General features: G+C 46.5%; 3 protein-coding genes across 3 annotated transcripts in view; 2 read left to right on the forward strand and 1 right to left on the reverse strand.

The window, feature by feature from the left end:
- The window catches only part of LOC122364412 (methyltransferase-like 26), a 52,122-nt gene that overhangs the window by 16,848 nt on the left and 15,978 nt on the right, over window positions 1-19,296 (reverse strand). The window lies entirely within an intron of this gene.
- LOC122364408 lies at window positions 808-3,477 on the forward strand. Its single transcript, XM_043334734.1, has 3 exons — window positions 808-952; window positions 1,556-1,706; window positions 2,206-3,477. Exons 1-3 carry the CDS (start codon window positions 884-886, stop codon window positions 3,366-3,368), a joined length of 1,383 nt encoding a protein of 460 aa, XP_043190669.1. The 5' UTR covers window positions 808-883; the 3' UTR covers window positions 3,369-3,477.
- On the forward strand, window positions 14,607-17,545 carry LOC122364411. The gene is made up of 2 exons (XM_043334739.1): window positions 14,607-14,674; window positions 15,996-17,545. The coding sequence occupies exon 2, from the start codon at window positions 16,099-16,101 to the stop codon at window positions 17,068-17,070; it is 972 nt and encodes a 323-aa protein (XP_043190674.1). The 5' UTR covers window positions 14,607-14,674; window positions 15,996-16,098; the 3' UTR covers window positions 17,071-17,545.

Raw genomic sequence — 19,296 nt, forward strand, 5'->3', positions numbered from 1 at the left:
AGCAACATACCTATCTACTAGGCAACTGACGCCCTATCGCTGATTCTCGACAAAATGCGTTTTCCTCGGTGTTATAGCGCATTCCCTAGAGGACCCGTGAACGGTGAAACATTTCATCGTTGACCTGACCTGTGACGTCATTGGTGACCCCGAGGTCAATGAAATTTAGTTTCCTTCGACAAATTTGACAGGCCTTTCGAACGCCGTTTGAATTTTGCGGATCCGTCCAGTAGTATCGGATATACGAGGGGGGGGGGCAAAAAATAGCCCCCCCCCCCACCAGGTCGCGTTATAAACAGACCCCACCAGGGCGTGGGTTAAGATTTTAAACTGTTCAGTGATCTAGCCCAAACATGTAACGCCGCTTCATTTAGTCATACACTTATTTAGTTCACGTCCCAATTATAGATCCGTTCCACACAAGTTTTCCACACGTATGCCTTATATGCTTTAGCATAAATGACCAACTGAGCTGTTTCTACTTTGATATATTGAGCCTGACTCTGGAATAGCCACACTTGTGTGGAACAGATACAATGGGGCGTTCCACGAGAAGCTCATATAGATGTCGCTGCTAGTCAAAGCCTCAAAGTTTTTTTGCGCAGATGTTCCAAATGCGGCGCAGTCTTATCGTGTTCATTTTTACTTTTTTGTACTGGAGCTGCTCTCAGTTGCCATTGTAAGCGAATCAGTTTCATGGAAATGATGGCTGACTGACGCTGGGAAGAAATTTCGAATATAATGCGTATGTCTTTCGAACTTGAATCTGAGTAGAGTTTAGAGTCGGGTTTATCAGATTGTGATTGAGCTTGTTGTAAAGACGATCGGAAGCGTTAGATAAAAGCGTTAGAAGGCCTAGGATAAAATAAAGAAGCCTGCAAACATGGTTGGCTGCTGTGTTCCTGGATGCAGTAGCACTGTTGGAGGGCACAAAATACCACGTGAAGAGAAGGTGAGCCAAGTAAATAACCCGGTTACCACACGTCATATAACATATTCAATGTTTTTATGTCCAAATGGCAAGGTGGACTTGAAATTTTGTCAGAGGTTTTAGCTCATTAAATGCATCAGTCATGTACATGGGTGGATAATGTGGCATTACAGGTGTGGCATGACCCAGACCACAACATAGATGATGCTAGGCCACACCGAGATGTTCCTCGCCACACTGACACCAACTTTTGAAACCATTCTCCACCAAGGGCTATGTGTACAAGAAATTGGCATATGTTTGCTACTGATACAGCCTGAAGGGCATACCTATCATGGATTGATCATGTGTAGTATATCATGTCGGCTGCCTGTCATTTAAGTATGCCATTGCTGAAACTCCTTTTGAACTTTCCACAGCCTTTTGGCTTAAAGATGTCTCACTGATGCCGTAATGTCTGTTTTCACATGCAACTTGCACATTCTTATAAATTGGTCTTGATACCCTGACCTGGAAATGTATTAACATGCTTGCTTGCACAAGTAATGCAAATGTAAAGCTATTTCTTCAGATCTCACATAAAGACATTGCCACATTTTACATGACTGTTTTTACCCACCACAGCTCCGCAAGACCTGGTTGGTGAAGATCAGGAGAGAAGGTTCAAAACGAGGATCTGTGTGGAAGCCTTCAGCATCATCTGTAGTTTGTCGAAAACACTTCACACCGAATGATTATATGGAGCCATCCTGGACATCCAAGATGGCAGGAATTGGTAAGTAAATAAATTGTCAACAAAAAACAATTTTCATTCAAAAACAATTTGTCATCTAAGCATGGGATTTCAAATCTGGCACTCACTTTCAACATTTGCTACAGGTATATACAGGTACAGGTACCCATGTTTGCTTTTTCATGTTGATGAATCCGTATTTTCACTTATCACTTTTTATGTTTCGCTTATTATGTGAAGAAATGTAACTTAACATGTGATCCAGCATAAGCAATCCTACACTAGCCTTGCCTCAGTAGGTACCTATTCTTTCTTTTTAAAATGCAAATCAGGACACAATTCATTTGAGAACAAAGACATCCATAATCAGCAACTCCATAGATTGTTAAGGAATGCAACACAATTCAATATAAAATATCACGCCAAGGTCAATAAATAGCAATTCTTTGCCAGGTAGTTTATACCTATTAACATTTCACCTTTGATATTGTGTTCATTTTGATGCATAATCTAACCACAATTCCTCCTGTTTTGCTTTCAGTCAGGAAGCAGCTGAAAAAAGATGCTGTCCCAAGCATTTTCCCATGGACTTCTGCAAAGAATAAGGTAGAAGTGCAGAGGAGAGCCAGGAGCAAACAAAGACAGCACACATCTAAACAAGAAGATGTTGCTGAAGAGCCTGATGCAACTCTTGATAGGATAGGCAACTTTGATACAGTTGAGGAAGTTGTTGCTGAGAATGACTACCATGAAAATGCTGAAGTCGCTGATGAGTCTGCACCTCAACCTGAGCGTGCTGATAAATCCGTGCAAGCAGAGCAAAGTAGCGTGAACTTCTCAGTAGACCGCTTCAGTAACAATGACAAGGCCATCAAGTTCTATACCGGGTTTGATAGCTTCGAACACTTCCAGATCGTATTTGACTGCCTGGGTCCGGCAGCGCATAGGCTTCAATATTACCCGGATGGCTCTGCTTGCACGGTGATCCCTCCTCTAGACTGTTTCTTCATTACACTGGTAAAGTTAAAGAGAAACAAAGAACTTTTTGAACTGAGCATGATGTATGACGTGTCAGTCTCGCTGATATCCAACATAGTCATCACATGGGTGAACTTTATGTATCGCGAGTTTCTGGACATGGGACTAGGTTGTGGGTTCGGGGCGGGCCGCAGCGAGGATTCAGGGATCACAAAGGTGATTATAGACTGTACAGAGGTAGCAACTGTGAAGCCTGGAAACGTGATCGCGCAGCAGGCCACGTATAGTACGTACAAATCTACAAACACCATGAAGACACTAGTGGCAATAACACCCTCGGGTATCGTAACTCACGTTTCCCAGACATATGGTGGAAGCACCAGCGATAATGCGATAGTGCAGGAAAGCGGCTTGTTGGAGAGCCTCGGGCCGGGAGCGGAGGTCATTGCTGACCGTGGATTCACTGATCGCTGCCTCGCCGAGTCTAGATCTGTGAAGCTTGTGACCCCAGCCTCGATGAAGGGTAGAGGACAGTTACCGCCTAGCGAAAGAGCCGCATCGGGGGCCCTGTCATCTCGACGCATACACGTGGAACGTGTTATTGGGTTAGCCAAGACCTACGCTATTCTACGTGGTCGGATGTGTGTATCCCAGGTTAAGCTAAGCACGGAAATAGTGTACATCTGCTTCATGCTCGCGAACTTCCGAAGGAATATAGTGAAGTAAGCGTACCACACTCCAGCGAGTCGAGAGGTTCTGAATGTCCTAGTGTCTACCTATGTATGTCTCTGACTTACTATGTTCCGACAGATCAATGAATACACGTCTCATATTACATCAATTTTTGCAGTTTTCAGAAACGTGTAATACAGGGACGCATACAGGCGCGTGTAGTAACAGAGTTGAGCCGAATCTCAAATACCAGGCAGCCGCTATTACCCTTGTTGCTGTTACTCGCGGGTGTGAGATCAACGATGTACCGTAACTTAATTGTCCGTGTACATTTGTAAAGAGCATTGTTGCGTTTTGATAACCAATGACCGTGCAATCAATTCCTATGAAACGACATAAAACAAAGGAGCGTTCAGGGAATGCTCAATGTATTGTGACACATTACAGCACAGGGAAAATATACATGACCACCGAACACAACACAAACAGGGATATCCCTTTTTTAACCAATACACCTTGCATTGAGGGTCATTTTCACGACGAGAGCAATGAACAGAGCAAACGACACTTCACAGAGACGCGGAAGTCCAGCTGAAGAAGAAAAGGCACGGCGCGTCAAGTCACAGTTTTTGACGAGCCAATGCATCTTCACAGTAAACACTGATCATGTACCCGACACCTCCCAGTGCCCTTCACAGATCACGGTAAGACACGCTCCCCGGTCGGGGCGCACCTTCATACATAAGCATGTCTAGATATGCCGGACCCCAGCCCGTCACACACGTGGCTGAGACAAGATCGCTGGCCCCCGCCCGCGCCGCCTCGCACCTCAGTGCGACTTTCCACGCGAGGCGGCGCCCCCTGACCACCGGCCAGTCCCGCGGGCCAAAGGCGGTCCGCGCGACAGGCCGGCGGCCCGGCCTGCCCTGCTTATGCAGGGGGCCGGGCACGGGTTAGCCCGGATGGGGTAAGGCGGGGGCCACGGATCAAACGAGGCGAACAGGGATGTACCTATTACTATTAAAGCATGTACCAACACTTTGTGTACGAAAATGTTTCACTTTCTTTGCCCTTTTGGTGATTGATACACAAGTTTGACATTCAAACGGGCACGCTGCAAGCACAGACAGAGCGCTAAACGGGAACGCGCATGCGATGCTTAAAAGTAAGTAAGAGCCAGCTCCTCATCTATGTCCATGGATGATGGCTTCGTTATCCCAAGTTTAGCAGACAGAATTGCTGGCACCATATAGGTGTCGTAGAAGGATGCCAGTTTGGGCAGAGCTACGTTGCGGAAAGTTGCTGTATCAGCAGGGACACTGATGATCTTTGTATCAACTTTTGTGCACACTACAAAGTCACACTCGACTTTGTCGGTGCAAAACATCTGCGTTTGGACTTGCCACCAGTATGGGGACGACCGCTTGAGCATGAGAGCTCCTTCTTTGATCTCGATATGCGAGTAGTTCGAGGGCGATATAGCACTTTTCCTTATACTATAGGGACACTTTACCTCGATCACTTTATCGCCCACAATGCCATCGGGCGATGCTGCGAGGGCTCTTAGCTCTGGATGTATGACGAGCCCGCTCTTCATCACCCCACACCCAGTGAGTTCCTCGTACCGTTTGATTGCTGTATATGTTGTATATGGAAAAAGGCTATGTTTTTTTCTTATTCCAGGCAACAGAATAGTAATAAAGATATTTTGCATATAAGTTGTTATATGTCTTTGAACAAGCAATAACAACGAAAAATACAATATTCAATGGTGACTATCAATAAACTAAACCTAGGCCTTATTACCTTCAGCTGCCTGAAGAGCCACTGGATGTCGAGAGGAACATCAAGATAATCATGGTCTAGCATGATTGCCTCCCAGTTGGCTTTGTCATCAAAACCTTGCATGATCGCCATTTGTGGCCCAGACTTGTTGGCATGGTAATTCAACAGCAGAGATCTCAGCCTGGCTTGTTTCTCCGCCTTTGGCACGTTTCTGTCATGCTCTTGTCGTGGGTCGAATACAAATTCTCCAGAACCACTTGCATGATGTTCATCACTTGAGGATGCCTGAGACACATTCAGTGGCATATCTCTTGAGGACAGTGCGCACGGAGCCACTCTCACCCTCTTTGGCTCATGCCACTTTTGCTGTTTTTGAGTCACACTTTTCCGCACCAAAACTTCCCCTGTCCTGCCTGCATGTTCAATGGCATAGAGCACAGTTGCAACATGTTTACACGTAGCATGAGGCCCTGCACCTGCAGGACACTCACAGTGGCAAAACTCAACTGAGCCACCATGCAGACGGACATATGCATAGTATGTCACAGTCTTCGACATTTCTGCATGGACATGTGCACGGAAAAAGTCTGCCTCACCATTGCCTGCATGAAGTAGGGACAGAAGGAACATCTCATGAAGCATCTTGTACCCAGCCTGATTTTCCACTTTCATTCGGCTCACTGACTGACTGTGTGAAGCAAAGAAAAAGCTGATTTCTACATTTGTCAGACTTTCCTGCTGATTTCCATCATACATCTTGAAATCAGTAGATTGAGGCCAAGCAGTTGAGTCAGCCCGTGTTGGATCATTTTCCTGGTTGGTTTCTGATTCACCAGGGACGTAAGACGCAGAGTCCAAAGTTTGAAGTCTGAAAAAAATATTCAGTATGTTAGGGAAAAATGTTCCAATGAAAGTGAAAAAGAGATGCATCACAATTTGATAACACGACATATGAAAAGAAACCTTTAACTTTTTTGAAGAAATGGAGAACTACAAAAAGTCACAATGATAACACGCCTTCTTTACTCTCTTATCTCATTATCCGTATTTTTCACTTAAAGACAGGTGGAAGCTACGTGCCAAGAGCACGGTTATGCTACATATGATGCAGTTTGTCCATTCAGATAATAGTTTTAGCCTTTAGGGACCACTACTCATAAGGATTCTTTATGTAGCTGTAGGTGCCAGGTGGGCATGACCTGCCAACTGGGCCCCTCATGCCAGGGGCCCCAGCCGGAAAATTCACCCGAGATGGGCCCTCCCAGGGGTTTCATTCACCATCAATTTTTAGATGGTCTTTGGCAGTCTTAAAATTAAGGGCTCGTTTGATTTGAGAACCCATTAGGGGCCATCTGAACACATTTGAGGCAGGCCCCCAAATCCCAATTTAAATGGGCCATGGGGATGGCATTCCGCATGGGCCCTTACGCCCTTACTTTGTGAGTGCCCTTGCATCAATGGGCATAGCTAGAATCTTTGAAGGGATAAACATCATAAAAGAAAACATACTCAAATAAACCTTACCTCTGCACTAGAGCCGATTTTCGACCAGACGTTTTACTGTTCCTCAGCTTCAGCTCTTCCTTCAGTCTTGGTACACTCCACGTTTCATATCCGACCTCCATAGTACGAGGCACTAAGATTTCAAAGCAAGGTTCGTGCAAGAACGCTTCCTATAACTTTTACAACAATACAATTAAATATATGCTCAGATAATCGACTCCCCTTCCTCTCCTCACCCGCACAACTCGCTAGTCGCAGCCTTTCAAAGCCTGCAATATGTATGCGCGCCAGATTTGTAACAGCTGCGCCAAACGCCTTTGAGGCTTTGCTTAGCAGAGCCACCTGGTGGATTAGTTTCCCCTAGAACGCCCCATTGGGCCGTGAACTATATAAATGTATGACTAAATAAAGCGGCGCTGCATGTTTGGGCTAGATCACTGAACAGTTTAAAATCAAAAGTATGGTGTGCGTATGATCTGTAAGCTTTTTGTCAGCGTGCGAATGTTAAATAGGCCGTACAACTAGCCGCCTTTGTTTTAAGATCACGGACGGTACGTATGCCAGCCATATGTTGCACACTTGTTTTTATTTGTCCCAATCGCCCTGGAATTTCTCAAACTCCCTGACCGGTCAGTGAGTTTGCAAACTCCCTAGTGAGTTTGCAAACTCACTGATGGGTCAGGGAGTTTGAAAACTCTCTAGGGAGTTTGCAAACTCACGGATTTCTCAAACTCCCTGTAACATACATATCGAAAAACCGATAAACTTTTAGGCGAAAAAAGCACTATTTTAAGCCCATTTTTGATTTTTTTTTTGCGATATTAGGTAAAAACAGAAGCTTCTTATCCTAGGAAAAATAAAATGGGAAATCATTGGAAGGTGGCACACTACCTTTAAAGGGACTATCCCACCTTTAACATGGGGTTTGAGTTGAGATAGCCAAGTTTGCGGCGAGGTTCAGAAACCCCTATCTATCTAGGTTGCAACCCCCGCGGCCTCTTGGTGTTGAAGAAATTCGTTCCCTTCATTTGAAAATGGGCCTTGTACAAGGCCCTATCTTCAACATGGAGCGACCGTTAGTGTGACGTCACCTCGTTTAGTCATTCTGATTTAAACGGGTTTGTTCGTTGAAAAATCGCTTAAAACTTGGTCTGAACTTTGTTGTGGTGCCTACAGAGTAAAAAGAATCAGCTTTATGACAGTAATGTGGCCTGGGGAAGGAGGTAAGTTTGGGCTGTGACGTCACATATTTGAAAGTTTGTGTTTGGAATATGGGAAGCCTAAGATGTTTAATGAAAAATAAATGCCAGAACCGTGTTCCTGGTCATCCAATCTATAAAGTCGGGCACAATTTAACTGGTTTTAACAACATTTTAGAAGGTGGGATAGTCCCTTTAATCTGAGTGAAACGACGGAGGCCGGACCGGCTGCCCTCTGGCCGGATTACATGTGTAACACGTAAATGTCTGGCGAGGCTCGAAAGGGAAGCATCACTTTCCATTTATCAAAACTTTCATGTCAGGACGAGAATTACTACGCTTAGCTGGTGTCTCTGTATAAGTATTCATAAAACAGCGCCTTGTCTGCCGCACTGGCAGCACCGAGAGCCCGCTCACTAGCGCCCATCCCTCTCCTCCCCCCCCCCCCCAAGGGTCAGGCGATCCAGTGGTCCTCAAACCTGACCGCCCTCCGCTGCGCCGGCCCACCAGCGCCACCCTGCCATGCTGCGGTACTTTCAAGACAGACTGTACATCGAAGGCCCGATTGAACTAATCCAAGGCCTAGGAGGGCCCATTTCCATGGCATGAGAGGGCTATTTCAGGTCTGTGAGGGCTCATTTCAGGCCTAAAGGGGCCCAGTTGAAGCTTGAGAGGGCTCATTTCAGGCCATAGAGGGCCTGTTTGAGGCCAGAGAGGGCCCGTTTGAGGCCTGAGAGGGGCCCATTTCAGGCATAAGAGGCACCATTTCAGACCTGAGAGGGCCCAGTTACGGTATGAGGGGGCCCTTTTTCGACATGATAGGGACCATTTCCGGGCTGAGGGGGGCCCACTTCAGGTCTGAGAGGGCTAATGTCAGGCCTGAGAGGGCCCATTTCAGGCCCTTGAGGTCCTATTTGAGGCCTGAGAGGGGCCTATTTCAGGTCTGAGAGGGCTAATGTCAGGCCTGAGAGGGTTAATGTCAGGCCTGAGAGGGCTAATGTCAGGCCTGAGAGGGCCCATTTCAGGCCCTAGAGGACCTATTTGAGGCCTGAGAGGGTCCACTTCAGGCCTGAGAGGGGCCCATTTCAGGTCTGAGAGGGCCCAGTTCAGGCCTGAGAAGACTCATCCCAGGAATGAAAGGATCATCCTATGTGTGGGAGGATCCGTACTCCGTGCCTGGTCTGGGTCTGAGAGGGCCTATCCCAATCCTGATTGAGCCGATATCATGTTTGATATAGGTCAACTCACCACATGTATATTGATGGCCCAGTTCATGTCTAATGGGCCCATCTCAATGCTCAGAGATTTTATGCTTCAGGAAGCCTACCCCAAGCGTGAGGGGGCCCATAGAGGTTTTTGAGGCTCATGGAGGTCCCGCAGTACGATATGTCAGCCTCTGAGAAAGCCATGCAGGGCCCTTAACCCGCGCCCCAATGGCGGTCTCAGCCAACTTCGCCCTAGTGGGGGGGGGGGGGCATATGTTACCACCCACCTCTAACTCAAAAACTAAGAGGGCTAGAAAGACGCGGTAAAAAGCAGTCGATAGCGCTCAATGCGTACGTTTGAAAGTATTTCGGTCATTTTTCACCTTAGAGCAATATTGGGGTCACCAGAGGTCATCAAAGGTCAAAATTAGACAATTGTCATTATATTTTTCAGAAAACATGCCGCTATTTCAGGAACTATGGTAGCTAGAAAAACGCATGGAAAAGCAAACGATAGCTTTTGAACTCTTCTTTTGAAAAGGTCATTCTCAATATTAACCTCAGGTCAACGGTTTAGCCTCCAGAGGGCAAAAACTCCAAAAATAGCTGTTTTTACGAAAAGTGTTTTTCGACAATAACTTTCGACTACAAAAAGCCACGACATTTCTATTGCCAGAATCGTGTTCCCCTTGCCGAGACGCGTCGAATGAACTATAATTTGACCTTGAAAGGTCAACTTGAAAATTTGACCTCAGGTCAAGGTCATGACCTTACCGGAAAAGGTCATGTTGCATATCAGTCGATGCGTCTCAACAAGACAAACACAATGAGACCATCCCCAGCGTTCTATCTCTTTCCAATCGCGAGTTATTGGCAAAAAACTGTTTGTAGCCTCAAGTGACCTCGGATGACCTGTCTAGAGGCTATCAGCAAAAATGACACCTTGGTCATCACGAGTGGACTAAATCATTGTGATTCTGAAATATTTGGACTGTTCCGATGCGTACTCACGGATCTAGAGGCATTTTCATTTTTCTCCATTGACTTGTAATGGAAAGGTCACGCCACTGACCTGACCTTAGGTCACGGATATAAAAAATCTGAGATATACAAATTGTAGGTGCCCATAACAGCATGCAATCCACCAAGTTTAAAACCTTTCTGACAAACACTGCAGGCTGGACATGATTGCAAACTTTTTTTAGGCTTGGTCAGTTAACTTGACCTGGTGACCTGACCTGACATGACCTGGGGTCAAAAATTTCACACGTTGTCCAAAATTGATGTACCAAAAGGTACCCCAAGCGGCGCGGCGCTACGCGCCGCGGTTTTTTATTCACACGCAAAAAACGCGACAAGGTGGTAACATATGCCCCCCCCCCCCACTGGGGCGAAGGTTAATTAAAATGCCAAGCCGACATATGAAAATTACTATTCCTTTCAGGCCTGTGCCTGCCTCACCGCCCGGCCCCACCCTGACGTCTAGGGCTTTGACGCCTAGGTATTCATCAGGACCCTACACCGGTCCATGATGGCTCCAAACTGACACCTGAGGCTCCTGCACCGGCTTTTGAGGGGCCCATCGACCTCTGATAGCCACCACGCAGGTCTCAAAAGACCATGTCGATTGTTGATATCTAAACCCCCAAGTCTTGGAAGGCCTGTGCCCTATGCAGATTCTTGAGGGCTTTACGTGGGCTTGTAAACATCCCGAACTGGCTCTAGCCTAGCTCGACCGCGCCCCGCAGAGCAGGGCCCCAGGCTTTCCAGTTTTACGGCCCTGAGGGGTGTTTGAATCAGACTTGTAAACGATTCAAAAAATTCCAATCAATTCAATCACGACTCACTTGATGAAATGACCGATTCAATCATAACTCAATCAAACAGTCTGATTTTCCAAGCGATTCAATCACGACTCATGGACCTTGTGATTCAACTCAATCACGACTCATCCCATTATCAGTGATTCAGGGAATGACTCAACTCATGATTTGACTCAACGCGATTCAATCAAGATGTTATATAAAATATATACATATGTGATATCAATTTAAGACATTTTTGGAAACTGATACCAAACAGATATCAACCAAATACACTAGGAAAATACCAAAAAACATAGAAAAGTACTAAATCTATGCTTGCTCACAAATGTCCTGATGAAACAGGGTATTGAAAATATAAAGATTAGCATGGTATCTAAAACATGTGTGTTGAGCACTGAACTCTATAATGAGCATGAGGTGTTGAGCAATGTGCGCCTGCTTACTGCTAGGGACCCTCCCACCTTAACATTAGATTTGAGTTGAGATAGCCAAAATGGGGTCCCTGGCTCACAATTACCGGTTTCGGCACTTACAACATCGAGAAATGCCTTAAATCGGAAATATTGAATTTCAAAATTGCAGCATTTTGATTCAGAGGGGCTAATGCATAGGAATACCCCTCTGAATGTGTGACGTCAGCGCAGGTGTCTAACGATTTTTAAATGTTTGACTAAAACGTTTTGTAGCACGCGGTGGTATATGCTGCTTAGCGCGCAACAAATGCCGCACTTTCAAATAAAGTCGCTAGGAACAGCGGAGATCCCAAAAAGTAAACAAAAGTAAAAGTCAAATATCTTGAAAACCGGTGAATATTTTTCGATGAAATTTGGTAGATATTCGTTTTTGCTCTTTTTGAACCGAGCGACATCACTTTCATGCCAATTCATTAACTTTTTTGAAGGTGGGAGCCGGGAGGGTCCCTTTAACTTGATTACTATACTGATTTTAGGGCACTGGAAAGAAACTTTACATTCATTTTTTCATCTTCATGCATTGACATTTATGTATAATTTTGTGTTTACAGTTTGATTAAAAACTTAAAACAACATTTTTTATGTTTTTTTTTCAATACTGATAGCTATGCGCATTTATAATACTGACAAAATACCTAAAAATTTTGCAGTGCATTGTGTGTGACTATGATGCAAATGCCACATATATTTCCACATAATATAGTACTAAATATGGTCATAACTTCAATTTCCAGCACATGGTGATTGAATCATTTTGTTAATTGAATCAACTTGAATCTATGAGTTGCCGATTCAATCACTTGCAGTTGCCATGTGTGACCGATTCAATCAGGATTCATATGGTGACAAGAGGTGATTCAACCGACTCAATCACAGTGAGTCGGCATTTTCAAGCAATTCATGAGAATCGATTCAATCAGAGTTGAATCGCTTACAAGTCTGGTTTGAATATTCCCTTCTAACCTGACTCCAGGGCCACGTAGCGACAAGTGCGGCGGTAGGCGGCTTTCTAAAGAGCGTCAAAAATCATGGAGAAATTGCTTCAGTCATGTTGCAGTTCAGAACAAAGCCCCCGTCATCATGTTCATCGAAGGAAAAGTTTCGCCTATTTCGACACTCGAGGACATATAAAGCTATAGCGCGCTGAAAGTGGGTTCGATAGCTCTCTAACGCGTGCAATTAGCCATGGGGGGGGGGCGTATCGGCCAAACCCGATCATAATTTAAGAAGGCTAGAAAGACGAGAAAAGCAACAGATAGCTGTAGGATGCTTCAGAATCGCAGAGGTCATTTTTCGATTAGGTCATCGCTGAGGTCATTGAAGATGAACTTATGATAAAATTATAATAAACACAAAGACATGATAACGGCGATTTTTTTTAATATTTTTACAAATAACCGTATAACTCGCGAAGCAAAGAGCTAGAGCTTCGCGGAAAATCATTCGATAGGCCTTTCAAAACGCTTTCGCTTTTAAGATTTGACCTCAATGCCTCATGTCAATGGTTTGGCAACAGAGCAGAGGGCAAAACCATCTATATAGTCGCATTTTACCAAAATAGTTTTACTAAGAGTTTTTGCAAGAACTTTGGTGAGAAAAATTATGAGACATTTACTTTGTCATCATTCTCTCGTTAACATGCATCGAATGTTAACACCCATAATTTCACATAAAAAGCTCAACTTCAAAATGTGACCGCAGATCAAGGTCATGCCCTTACTTGAGAAGTTCATGATGGTCATCAACTGATCCGTGTGGATGATTAACACCTTCAAGACAATTTCATTACTCTACCTCGTCTCCTATATCAAAAGTAATAGTCGAAAAACTGGTGTTGAGCTTTTTGAAAAGCTTTTTGACCTAGCCCGACCATTTGAGTGGCCGCTGGCCATCAATTGCACGCTGTCCATCAAATATGGGCAGAATGGTCGTTTTCTGTAAATATGCTGTTGTTTTTTACGTGCCTCTTCAGATCAAGAGATATTTGTCCTTTTCCCCGATTTGGCTGGTAATGATCAGGACAATGATCTGACCTTTCGTTGTTGGTAAGGGGCCCCCCATTAGGTTGAGGGGGGCCCACTTTGCTGGGGGCCCATCGCAAACGTCTCTCACCCCCGTCGCCAGAGTTCTGGCTGCGCCACTGGGCCCCTGCCCGCAACCTTCGGCGCCGCCCCCGGCCGCCCGTCAGTTAGCGTCCCCTCCAATCCGCCGGGGCTCCTTTTGTGACGTCATACCCACCCCCGGCGGCGCCTGGGGGTAGGTCCGCAGTGGGACCGCGCCAGTGTCGGTAATATTTTGATGCGGGGAGGGCACGCCATGTCATGCCCACGAGGATATGGTGGCTAGGGACTTCTGAGGTCGAGGAATAAGGATCGTCGGACATTTGAGCCTGACAGCTGAGCGCCCTAAGCTTTCAAGAAGGAGAGGAATTAGAATGTATTCGCACGCAAGGTCCGTGGCGTCTGCACGACTAAAGAGCATGTACTATAGTTCGTTTTTTTTTTTCAAAAGGACGCTGGCTCCAAGTATGTTTTTCGAACAAGCACGTGTTTTAGCGAGCAAAACGGGCAAAAACTGAACCTGAGAAACTCGAACGTCGCCTTATTTTAACATGTGAATTATTCCCGATAAATTCCATGCCTGCGTTTTGGAACTAGACATGAGAACAGTGGTGACGTCATGCTGTGGAACTTGCATTGCAATGCAATGCAATGCATAACTACCATGGAAAGAATCGCTTACTCGATTTGGGCCTCGGTAATAGCAAAAAACAAAGTTTTCCCAAAATTCGTTGGCAATGAAAGCTTTCGTACGGACCATTTCGTTTCGTTCGGTGCCAGCTGTCACCAGTGACGTCATGATAGTATGCTCATTTTTGAAGTCACAATTTCCATGTATTTACCGAGCACAATTTGAAATCAATCATTTTTTTTCGGCAAGAAATTCTTAGCCAGACGCTTAAGTTGTTTTAGAGTCATATTTTTCCCAGGTTTATGTTTGTAGATATAAAACTTTATCGGAATTCACTGGGATTGTATTGCGTATGCAAGTCCAAATATTTCGGCCAATATTGTTTGGCCTTGGTCACTGGACAACTACAATAACCCTATAACTTAATAGGGTTAGTTGTAGTTGTCCAGTGACCAATAACTTATAGGGTTATTGTAGTTGTCCAGTGACCAAGGCCAAACAATATTGGCCGAAATATTTGGACTTGCATACGCAATACAATCCCAGTGAATTCCGATAAAGTTTTATATCTACGCTTAAGTTGCCAAAACTCACGTGAGAGCTTCGATAATGAACTTTGAGCCAGCGTCCTATTGAAAAAAAAAAACGAACTATAACTTGAGCACGTTTTGTTCAAAGGTGAGTGGAAGTCGACCCGGGAAAGGGTCAAAAGGGCTATCGAATTTTTTCCGCGGCGCCGTAGCACTATAATTGGTTTCCGAGTTGTGTGACGGTGTTTCGAAAAAAAAGTTTAAATAGGCAACCTTTTTTCATTTAATGGCATCTGGTGACCTGACCTTTGACTTGACCTAAAAATTGAATGACACATTTTCGTTCTTAAAGGGACTATCCCACCTTCTAAAATGTTGTTAAAACCAGTTAAATTGTGCCCGACTTTATAGATTGGATGACCAGGAACACGGTTCTGGCATTTATTTTTCATTAAACATCTTAGGCTTCCCATATTCCAAACACAAACTTTCAAATATGTGACGTCACAGCCCAAAATTACCTCCTTCCCCAGGCCACATTACTGTCATAAAGCTGATTCTTTTTACTCTGTAGGCACCACAACAAAGTTCAGACCAAGTTTTAAGCGATTTTTCAACGAACAAACCCATTTAAATCAGAATGACTAAACGAGGTGACGTCACACTAACGGTCGCTCCATGTTGAAGATAGGGCCTTGTACAAGGCCCATTTTCAAATGAAGGGAACGAATTTCTTCAACACCAAGAGACCGCGGAGGTTGCAACCTAGATATATAGTGGTTTCTGAACCTCGCCGCAAACTTGGCTATCTCAACTCAAACCCCATGTTAAAGGTGGGATAGTCCCTTTAATTTGGACGCTCTTTCGAATGCCGTTTTCTGCTTGTCACTACTTGACCCGGGATCAGGGTTGAAAGAGCGGGGTGTTGGACCCCCTCCGCCCAGCAGGGCGTGGAAATCAAGGACCCTCAACGGGGTGCGGGTTAGACATCTTTAGTCGACAACCAAACAAGCCCGTTTTCCTTCGGACGACAACCACCGAAACACTTTTTTCAGCCTTGTCTTTGTGATCGCTGAGGGCTCTACCTTTGACCGGACCAAATACAGTGCTTTCTTATCTGTATTTGTTATTTCGACCTGGGAGCCTGGGCATTGCTGGGCAGTGACAAGCAATGCCTGGGCATTGCTTGTCACTGCTTGTCACTTGGTCGGGGACCAGTGGGAGCTAACCGATAAAAAAACGTCATTTTCCACATTGATTTGCTATATTTGGACCACCAGAGCGCAGATTCCAGCAGAAATGGTTTTGTGACTGTCAGTCAAGGTATTAGCTGCCAGAAAGCCTACTAGCTGTCATAGATGCGTCTAATACCTGACAGGGTAAGTCCCAGGTGCATCTTGGCCGGAGCTGGGCTGGTGATCCGTCGCAGAGACGTGGCATTGAACGTCGGCTGGCCTGCCGGGAGTCAGCTCCCGTCTGTGTACCGACAGGACAGTGAAGTTACGCCGACTCAGGAGCGCCCGGCGGGAGTCTCAGGAGTCTCAGGAGCGTCCGACGGTGCTGGCCCCCATCATGCATCTGAGCGCTCCGACTGGAAACGTATCTGCGGCGGTGGACCTGACCTCGCTCCAGCCAGGTGAGCAGGGCGACCCGCTGGATCCTTCCATGCAGCTGCTCTGTGCGGCTCAGCTAGTGATCTCAGCGGTTCCGTCGCTGTTTCTGGTTCGTGACATTGAACGCTCACGTGATCCTGGAGCTCTTGATGAGCTGCTTCTTCTGAGGGCTTTCATCAACGGCATGTGCTGGCCCATGACGAACGCCTTCAGCCTGCTGGTGGACAGCCTTCGAGGGATGCTACCGGCGACGTGGCTGCGGCCGGTCTGTGCCATCCACGGGCTGGTGATAGTGAACGGGATCGGTTTGGTGACAGCATCGAACAGTATCATCAGTCTGTGTCGTCTGCTGCAGCTGACGGTCGCCCGTCGCCCGGCCGTGGCCTGGCGCATCACGCATCAGTTCATCATCTGGCAGAACCGGGTCGCAATGCTCCTCCTGGCTGGCCTGTTCTCGTCCCTCTTCTTTGCCGACATGCTACCAGGGGCCTACACATTCTGGTGCACAGACACCTTGTCCTCGGAGCTGAAGGTCTGGACCAACATACCCCTCACCATCAACAGCGCCATGCACTTGTGGACGTTCTTCTGCAGTCTGGTCCTGTTGCAGGTCAGCAGCGGGACACCGGACACCGGTCGGCCTCGCAACTACCTGCCGGCGTACAGCTGGGCGCAGCTCTGTCTCGTCACAGTCATCGCCAAGACTCTGCTAGTGCCGTTCAACACCAGCAACCTGAGTCTGAAGCAGAAGTACCTCGGCAATGTGGCGCTCTTCACCGTCATGTCGGGGGTGCTGGACCCGTGCCTGCAGATGCTGATGGCCAGACGCTGGCGACAGCAGATGAGGAGGCGGCGCCTGCAGATCGCCCTACTGCGAGACACACCTCAGCGCGGCTTCGTCATCCCCGTCATCAGGCTTGAGTTGATCTGAGGTAGTGCTGTTGTGCCTGTGTAAGAACTCGAGCGACATCGCCTAGCCTGAGAGCTGGTTGGAGAACTCGGCTGCGTCCCTCTTTGTGGCGATACACTAGACCGGAGAAGTGTGTTTGGGAGCAAGAAGTAAACTTCTGCAACGGGTTGTCGAAGTCCTGACTTGAAAAACACACTTCCGCAAACTTGCTGAAGTGATCTCAAAGTGAAGATGAATATATTGAGTGCAGGCTGAGACTAGCTAAGTTGTAAGAAAAACTCGTGCTACAGCAATGGTCGCTACGGCTACCCTTGATGGTGCACGGACTAGAGTGGACCGAGGAAACATGCTTATTGTTCATCTTTGGCTCTAAAGTCACGAAATGCAGCACACACGACGTGTTGTGTGGAGTGTGGACTGTGAAGGGTAAAAAATGATGCGATAATGTAATGAGTGTACCTATCTACTGAATAGACTACATGTAAGAAAATAAAAATGTTTCGTTGTGAAAAGAGCTACGTACAGCCCACCGCTAAAGTAACTAATGTAGGGTTTTACCAATCTCAACGGTTGGCTTTGACTGGCGATTGTTTCATGCGGAGTGATCGAAAAGAAGATGTCAATAGCTAAAGTTGCAGCTGCAAGGGTGACGATACATATAAGCTACATTCAAAGTTTCATTGTAGTCTGGTTAATCGTTCCTTAACCCTCGCCGGCCGAGGGGGGGGGGGCGGGTGCCGCCCCCCCCATAGGGTTTTTTCGCGATAGCTCCGAACACGCTGGCGATAGAGAGCTGAAACTTGGCATACCTGACCTTTGATCCAAGCCGGATCTTTTGACACCAACCGCATTTTTGGGTCAGGTCAGGTCACTGACCTATGACGTCATAAGTGAACCTCTGCACGGTCTTCAGATGTCGCAACTTCGCAACGCCCTCACTGCCAGAGGAGATGTCACAGGGAAATGAAACTTGCAGAATCTAGTATCCATTATGAGTCCCACAACTTGTATATCTCGGATTTTTCCTAAAGGTCATATGAGGTCAGGTCATTTTCGTGACCTCACCAATCACCATTATACATAAGTCAATGGGGAAAAATTCAAACTGCTATTCTGGCGCCGGGAACGATCTCCAACTATCTCAAGCACACAGAATCGTGATTTGATGCACTCCTTGCAAGGTAAGATGCGTCACTTTTGCAATGTTGACCTTGCGTGACGTCATTTATGACGTCATCAAGGTCATATTAGTATTTCGTCAATAACTCTTGATCAAATTGAGATAGCGAGTCGGGAAAGCCACCAATGGACTCAGGAAGACCTGCCGAATCGAATGATATGCAACATGACCTCTTTCGACCAACTTCGTGACTTGGGGGTGCTGACCTGACCTTGACCTGAGGTCAACACCCCAAGTTGACCTGACCCGGACAAAAAGTATATCATTCGACGCGCCTGAGCGAGACGAACACGATGCTGCCAAAATCGGCGCTCTGCGACCGTTTTTTGCGAAGTTATTCACCAAAAACTGAACCGCACCTTGGGGCACTTGACCTGACCTCAGAGGTCACTGGTTGACCTAGGACCTTAAAATCGGGTACCAATCTCTGCGTCTTGTAACGGCACACACGCTCGTTTTTTCCGCGACGCGCTAGCTCCACCAGGGGCGAAACGGCGAGGGGGGGTCGTACCCGCCCCCCCCCCTCGGCCGGCGCGTATGTAGAAAACCAGTAGGTCCGGCGAGGGTTAACCCTCGCCCGTAAACGGTGTTTTGCCACCTTCGCCCATGCAGGGGGGGGGGGGTTGGTGCGACCCCCCCCCTGGCGTTTGAAAACGGAGCGTCGTAGAGCTTAGCGGAAAAGACCAACGGATTGCTCTCAACGAGATCTCGCGATTGGTGGTATATTTTTTGGTTCTAGGTCAATATTTGACCTACTTATGACCGGTCAAAGGTCAATTTTTTCGGAAAAATCAAACTTTTTCAGATTCCCGCGCCGATTGCGGCAAAACGGTAAGAGATATCGACTTGAAACCTTCACTATCGTGATCCTTGATCAATTCTCTATCGTTTGGTGTGTATTTCGATGTCATAACTCTAAAAATGATGCGTTGGGAGCATCGGAGATCTGCAAGGTCATTTGTGCATTGGGTCACGTCAGGCGTGTGACGTCACTGACCTGACCCTGACCCAAAATGAACTACAAGAAACAACCCACGATGCCTGAAATGGATAGCAAATTCGAATTC

The sequence above is a fragment of the Amphibalanus amphitrite genome, unplaced genomic scaffold, assembly GCF_019059575.1.
Source record: "Amphibalanus amphitrite isolate SeventyFive unplaced genomic scaffold, NRLGWU_Aamphi_draft 000675F_arrow, whole genome shotgun sequence".
Lineage (NCBI taxonomy): Eukaryota > Metazoa > Arthropoda > Thecostraca > Balanomorpha > Balanidae > Amphibalanus > Amphibalanus amphitrite.